Source organism: Oryctolagus cuniculus, chromosome 16, assembly GCF_051225735.1.
Source record: "Oryctolagus cuniculus isolate XC-2025 breed Fujian yellow rabbit chromosome 16, ASM5122573v1, whole genome shotgun sequence".
NCBI lineage: Eukaryota > Metazoa > Chordata > Mammalia > Lagomorpha > Leporidae > Oryctolagus > Oryctolagus cuniculus.
The window spans coordinates 10,506,502-10,514,446 of record NC_142882.1 but is presented as its reverse complement, the minus strand read 5'-3'; the positions used below and the strand labels follow the sequence as shown (position 1 = coordinate 10,514,446).

At 37.8% G+C, this 7,945-nt stretch overlaps 1 protein-coding gene across 1 annotated transcript; it reads left to right on the top strand.

Moving 5' to 3' along the window:
• The first annotated feature begins 213 nt into the window (after positions 1-213).
• LOC149121468 (vomeronasal type-2 receptor 116-like) lies at positions 214-7,616 on the top strand. The gene is made up of 4 exons (XM_089315520.1): positions 214-459; positions 3,238-3,453; positions 3,760-3,883; positions 6,703-7,616. Exons 1-4 carry the CDS (start codon positions 226-228, stop codon positions 7,614-7,616), a joined length of 1,488 nt encoding a protein of 495 aa, XP_089171646.1. The 5' UTR covers positions 214-225.
• The last annotated feature ends 329 nt before the right edge of the window (positions 7,617-7,945 follow it).

The window sequence follows — 7,945 nt, the reverse complement described above, 5'->3', positions numbered from 1 at the left end:
CTGCACTTTTTCTTTTCACACAATAGTAACCTACTTAAAGCTCACCTTGGGGAGATTTTTTTTCACTCACTTCCAAGTGAGATAAGACAAATCTCACAAAAATGTGATCATGTTTTTCTTTGCTTTCAGCTCACCTATGGTCCTTTTGATCCCATGCTAAATGATAAGGACCAGTTTCCCTCACTCTATCAGATGGCCACCAGTGACAGCTCTTTGGGCCATGGAATGATCTCCTTGTTGCTGCATTTTGGCTGGATGTGGGTGGCTCTTTTTGTGTCTGATGACATGAAGGGAGAGCAGTTCCTTCAGTACTTTGAAGCAGAGATGCTCAAGAAAAGTGTCTGTGTGGCCTTTACAGTGAAGCTCCCTGTCACAAAGAAGTTGTATGGGGATAGTGATCTCACTTTCATGAGTAGCATCAGAGCTTCATCTGCAAATGTGCATATACTCTATGGTGATGTAAGAGGTCTCATCATTGTGGATATTTCAGTGAGGTCCTTTTTAACCATGGGGAAGGTGTGGATCTTGACATCAAAGTGGGATCTTGTTATGTCTGAGACAAACCACATGTTGCACTCTCTACATGGAGGCTTCTCATTTTCACTCCACAAGGAAGAAATCCCTGGCCTCAAACATTTTGTCAAGATGGCAAACCCTTCCCACTACCCAGAAGACTTTTACTTTAGTAAATTATGGCTTTTCCATCTGGACTGCTCACTTGCAGGGTCATTTTGTGGACGTATTGGAACCTGCTCACGAAATACTTCCTTAGAGTTTCTTCCAGGACATATTGACCTGTTGACCATATCTGACTCCAGCTATTTAGTCTACAATGCTGTCTACACAGTGGCTCATGTCCTCCATAAAATGCTTTTGGAGAAAGTAGAAACGGGATCTCCAGGAGAAGCAGCCCAGCCCATGATTCTTCCCTGGCAGGTAAATCTCCCTTAGAACAGAACAAGCACTGGCCACTTGATGGAATCTAGAGATGTTTTATTGAGGTACAGCATCATGACCCTGCTTTTCATCTCAAGTTCAGAGAGATTAGGTACAAAAAATATGGGCTCTTTCTTTTGGTTAGTGGTATATCTGTGATTGTTGGCTTTGGCTGGAAATTTCAGTCACTGTAGATTTTGAATGTTTACTTTCTAATCAGAAATCATATTAGAAAAGTTTCTAATGCTGGCTGAAATACTGTAAAGTATACAATGAAACACATGAGTAAACAACAGATAAAAAGTTGTCATTCCCTAATATTCTTTGGAATTTATATAAAGCCAAAAAAGACATATTGACCAATTATTTTTCATTTCTATTCATTTTTCATTTGTAAAATTTAACAATTTTGGCATCCTGCTACGTGTACATCACATGTAGATATTTATATATATTCATATATACAGCTTTTTCTTGGAATAGGACTATTAATTTAAAAAGGTGAGGGATTAATGACAATGTTCCTAATAAAGGGAAATTAGGGTGTATATCATATACATGGTATGCTTCATGGAAACAACATGCTAGGATATCATCACAGTGTTTGTACTCTGTATATTAACTTGAACAAATCAGAAAAACATCTGATGTTTCTTTCCTGGGCCTGCAGTATCTCACTCAGCATAGTGATCTTCAATTCCATGTATTTTGTTGCAAATATTGATCAAATCTATAATTGATTAATTATACATAATATAAATTAATTATATACATTATGTAATTATATAATATAGTACACAATTAATTATTATATCAATAATTAACTATTATATAATTGATTTTAGATCAATAATTAATTATTGATTAATAAATTGATCTATAATTCTGTATAATCTGTGGCCTCAGCCCTTAATGAGATAAGATACTTTTTGTGAAAATAGACATGGATTTCACATAATATCCTAAACATGATAGGAAATGGATGGGAAATAAAGCATGTTAGACCAATTGTCCTTACAAACTCTGCAGCAATCAGGGAGTATGGACTGTAGTCTCATTTCTTACACATGAGACTACTGAGGATGCACGTAAGCACAGGATATGCCCTCTGGATTACAAATGAATCTGTCTGGGTTTTAACCCTAGCTTACATAATCCATTCCCTATATATAGAATGTATTTAGGAACTTCTGTTTGTGTATGCAAAGAACAAATACATTCATAAATTTGCAGAATAAATTAAATAAGTGTGATATGTAGAAAAGGTAAAATGTATATGCAAAAATTAACATGAGAAAGTTTACTTCATAAATTAATTATATTTTACTCATAAGAAGCATATTTTATAATCCACATGATTAGAGTCAAACCTTGGTAAAGAAAATGAATTTTTCAAGAAGGCTTCCATAGATATAATTTTGAATTATTTGTGAATTTTGTCCTCTACATTACTTAAAAATTAAGTGAAAACTGTTTAAAAAATAAGAACTTAGTTGTATCCCATAGCAGGTGTGTTGTGATCTAGAAGGTCCAAGGTTAACACATACTATATAAAACATAATAAGCTTTCAAAGATTTGAAATTTTGCCTTTAGTCATACCATACTTCCTGATATGTCAAAGATAGTCACAGTCATCACAATAAGTGACCCAAAACCAAAGAAAGGAAGAACACCATGTTGTACCACATTCAACCTGTGTTAAGGTATACCTTATAAGGTATAAGACATATTGCTGATATATGTAATGTACATAATGTACATATTTATAAATATGGACCTCTGAGGTGTTACCAGTTGTCTTGAGTCTCTTGATGGAAAATATCTTATGAAACAATCATGCATAAATCTCTAATTTTTCCCCAACCAAAATACACTAATCATCAACTATATTTTGAACCTTATGAAGAACTTATGTAGATGCACACTTGTGATATATCATAACACCTATCAAGTTATTTCAGTAGCCATCTATGTGGTTCCAAACTAGTAACAGTAGAGTTAGATTCCACAAAGCCCCAACCAATCTTTCATGACCAAGGCTGCAATACAGCCTATGCTCCAGTCAACCTCTGGACCAAAAACTATAGTTTTCTGATTGGGGACAATCACTCTTTGATGTTTTGTTGAGGGGGCAGAGGAGTACCTGAACCCAGGAGATGTTTAACCATCCAAAGAAAACTAATGTTCTACCAAATGGAAAATCTGAATGCAGAAGACAAGAAAGAGGGCTTGTTTAGAGCATCTGACTTCCAACAACTAATTTGGATGTGCTCTGTATTTCAATTATATCTGTCCTCCAGCTCCATCCATTTCTTAGGAAAATCCAATTTACAAACAGCGCTGGAGATGATGAAACAAGAAACCACATGGTGCATTACTATATCCAGAACGTTGTGAATTTTCCTAGTGGTCTTCGTTTGCTTATTAAAATTGGAGAGTTTTCCTCCAAGAATCCACATGAACAAAGCTTACTTATCAATGAAGAGATGATAGAATGGCCTGTTGCATTCAAAGTGGTATGATTCTCTTTTGACAAGGAATACCCATAGAGAGATCCGTGAGTAGTCTTGTGAGGAGATTAAGTGTGAAATGATCAGGTTCCTTTGTAATCCTTGGGAATCAGGGTCAGTGAAACAGGAGTGGTAATAGTTGAAATACTGAAATGGATGTCTAGGTATTGACCACAGGTACAGGAGGAGGGGATATAGTTGTGACTTTCAATTGAAGACCAAGGTGTTATGTAGTGAGGAGGGCTCTACTGACATCCTTCACGGTGGCTGATAATAAACCAAACCATGATCATGCTTCTCTTTTTCCTTCAGACTCCTCGATCTGTGTGTAGCCAGAGCTGTGGTCCTGGATTCAGGAAAATGTCACAGGAAGGAAGACCTATCTGCTGCTATACTTGTGTTTTGTGTCCCGAGAGAGAAATTGCCAATCAGACAGGTAGAAAATTTCCAATCCATAATTTATGGTCCTAATTAATTCTCCACAAAAGGGAAACCAAAGAGTTTCAGTAGGACCCAGTGAATTTTTAGTGCATCATTTTTTCTATGCACATATGTACTTGTTAATTCAATATATCAATTTATGATCACTACAGCTATTTCTTTATGTTTAAGCTGTTGTCTGGTGGTGCTCATTCTAGAAAGTCAACTTTAGCACTGATGCTAAAAGACATCACAACACATTAGATGAGTCATCATCTGAGATTTGCAGGTGGAACCTGCTATATTGCAGCTGAGAAATTCAGGAAGTATAATAATCAAGACTTTCTATTGGTGCCTGTAGATCATGAAACCAATTCATCTTTACAAACACATGATAAGCACAGAGCAAGCACTTGTATGTCATCGTGGAAATACCATATTCCTTCCTGCACTTTCATTAATCTTGTGCATGGTACTAAGGATGTCTAATTAGTACCACAGTTACATTTAGATTTCTAGAATTTATTAAAGGAAAGATTCAAGGTGAAGTATGCATATCACATCCTGCTATAATATATAGTTTGGCATACTCATTAAAAATGTTTGAACAAGACAAACATAAAAAGAATTACCTATCAAACAAAATGTACCGAGAATGTAAAAACTATGCAAGGTCTCATTGAGAAATAATTTCTTTTTTTCAAAATATTAGAAATAGACCTAGTAATGATTTGATTACCTCCAAAAGAGCATCTCAATTCCCATTGTGTTAGCAGTAGCAACCATCTGGCTTTATTCATTTCCTAGAGGGAATAAATAGTTTTGGTCATGGAGAAGATAACTGAACAGAGTTAACCTATGCTTTTTTTTTTAACAAAAATTCAATAACAAGTAAAAAGAATTAAAAAAAAAACTAATTCTGGAAACATGTTGTAAAACAATACTTGCTTGTATGTGCAAATACTGTATAAAGTATCTGAGATTGAAGACAGAGCCTCTGGAGACCCCAAGAGGAGGAATGAGTACTTCAAGATAAGAAATCCAGAAAGATTTACTCTAAATTACATTGGGATCTTGTATGATTGAAGAAGTATCATCTACAAAACCTAAATCAAAACCTTATGACAAGTATAGCCAGACCCCAATATCATCATCTGTATTTTTTATGATTTATTTACTTATTTGAAAATCAAATTGACACAGAGAAAAGGAGAGGCAGAGAGAGAGAGAGAGACAGAGAGAGAGAGAGAGTCTTCCATCTGTTGGTTCACTCTCCATTTGGCCCCTATAGCCAGGGTGGCACTGATCCAAAGTCAGGATCCAGGAGCTTCTTCTGGGTCTCTCATGTGGATGCAGGGGCCCAACAAAGGACTTGGGCCACTCTCTATTGCTTCCCCAGGCCATAACCAAGTGCTGGATTGGAAATGGAGCAGCCAGGACTTGAACCGGGGCCCATATGGGATGTTGGCATTGCAGGAGGCAGCTTTACCTGCTATGCCACAGCGCCGGAGCCCATCTTCTGTATTTAACTAAAACAGAGATATGTCCATTCATTGACTTGTCTCTATGACTTATTTCTTGCCGTACTGGCACTGAAATGTTATTTCAAGAGAGACAACATGGTGTCCAGAGCTGACGTTTTTCCCCACCATCCACAAGAACAATGGGGTAACAAGCCATGATTTCATGAAAATGAGTGAAAAGTTCAAAAAATACAAAATAAAAAATTACTCAGAGTTTCCACGATTATTTTAAACTTTAATATGTATAAGTGAAATGGACACTTTGTTTTGGTTATTGTTTATAGCCTTTGCCTCCATTCCCACTGAACTATAGTCATTAATTTTTACTTGTTGAATTCTTGATTTAGTGGAGTTTTAAGCCTTTGACTATAATGTAAATTAAAAATATGCTATTTCAAAAAATAAAAAGGAAGAAATGAAGGAAGGAATTAAGAAAAAGAAGAAAAGAAGAAAGGAAAAGAGAAAAAAGAAAGGAAAGGAGGGAGGGACGGAGGAAGGTAGAGGTGAGGTGGAGAAAAGGAAGTATCTTAAAATGGTACCAGTGAATGGAATGTTAGCTCTTTTGCTTTTATTAATATCATACTAACATGAGAATTGGTGAGAATTATGTTATAGTAATTATCATGCAATTGTTGTGACCCTGAGAATGTAATATATTAGTAAATTCATTTTGAAATTAATTTATACTATGTACTAACTTGAAAAATATCTAATTTCTCAATCAATAACTTGATAAATTATCAATTGCACTCAAATTTCTTTATTTATAAAAAACACCTCTGTTCAAATCCAAATGTTGCTTACTTGATAAAATGCACCTCAAGATTACATTAAAATTGAAACAAGGTTCCCAAGGAAATAAAAATATAAAATGAGAAAAGACTTTTTCTGCAGATATCAAGTAGTATGCAGTCAGGAAATGCTAGCAATTGGAGTATTGATGATGGTAAGTTTATCTTGCGAGGTTTGGGTTATTTATTTCTGTGTCTGAAGCATGGAGATACAGGATGTGACATGAGGCTGACTTAGGAGATAGTACAGACAAAGGCTGGAAAGCATCCATGCTCGTGGGAACAGCACTGTGTCACAGGATGAGTTAACCGAGCCCCCATCTCCTGAAGGTGTTGTTTGAATGAGTTTATTCCAATCTGCCGATGGGCATGCTCCCTGGTCAGCAATGCAGAAACCTGATTGGGTGTGCCCTGGTATACATCACAAGCTCCCACTGGCATTGCAGAGTTGACCATTTTTGACAATAGGAAAAAATTCAAAATTTCTGCAAAGTAAAAATTCAGTATTTCTCCTTCATCAGATGCAAAGCAGTGCATGCAGTGTTCAGACGATGAGTACCCAAACCAGGAAAGAAATCGCTGCCTCCCTAAACTGGTGACCTTCTTAGCCTTTGAAGAATCCCTGGGGATGGCTCTGGCCTGCATGGCTCTGTGCTTCTCTGTCCTCACAGCTGCGGTCCTCTGGGTCTTTGTGAAGCACCGAGACACTCCCATCGTCAAGGCCAATAACAGGACCCTCAGCTACATCCTGCTCATCACCCTCCTCCTGTGCTTCCTCTGCTCCTTACTCTTTGTTGGCCGTCCCAGCACAGCCACCTGCCTCCTGCAACAAATAGCATTTGGCCTTGTGTTCACAGTGGCTCTTTCCACTGTGCTGACCAAGACCATCACTGTGATTCTGGCCTTCAAGGTTACAAAACCTGGAAGAACAATGAGGAGATTGCTGGTATCAGGCGTATATAACTCTGTTATTCCCATCTGCTCCTTGATCCAACTGGCTCTCTGTGGCATCTGGTTGGGAACCTATCCTCCTTTTATTGAGTTAGATACACACTCTGAGCTTGACCACATCATCCTGGTGTGCAACAAGGGCTCGGCCACTGCCTTCTACTGTGTCCTGGGCTACCTGGGCTCCTTGGCCTTGGCCAGCTTCACTGTAGCTTTCCTAGCCAGGAATCTGCCTGACACATTCAATGAAGCCAAGTTCCTGACATTCAGCATGCTGGTGTTCTGCAGCGTCTGGGTGACCTTCCTGCCTGTCTACCACAGCACCAAGGGGAAGGTCATGGTGGCCGTGGAGGTCTTCTCCATCTTGGCCTCCAGTGCAGGGCTCCTAGGCTGCATCTTTTTTCCCAAGTGCTATGTTATTCTTATTAGACCTGAGAAGAACACTTTGAAAGGCTTAAAGAAAAAAGCAAGTTCTAAAGGATTCTAAATTTTTTCCACTTGTTTTATTATCATATATTTAGAGTTTAGTACCAAGAATCCACTCTGAAATAGCATTCCAGAAATATGGGGGAACTAAAATTGATTTTTCCTTTAAAAACTTATTGTATTGGACATTATCCTAGCATTCTGAGTGCATGGCATAAATTTCTACCTTTGGCTTTGGCTCCTGACATGGACGTCTGACTCCTGGGGACCCTGGAAGGAAGGGTTGAATCTTCATGTTAACTTGGTCCTGGCCACCTATGTGAAAAACTGGGGTCTGACTGCCTGTTGTTGGTTGTAGCCTCAGTCCAGGACAGGCATGGGGTTGTGTTT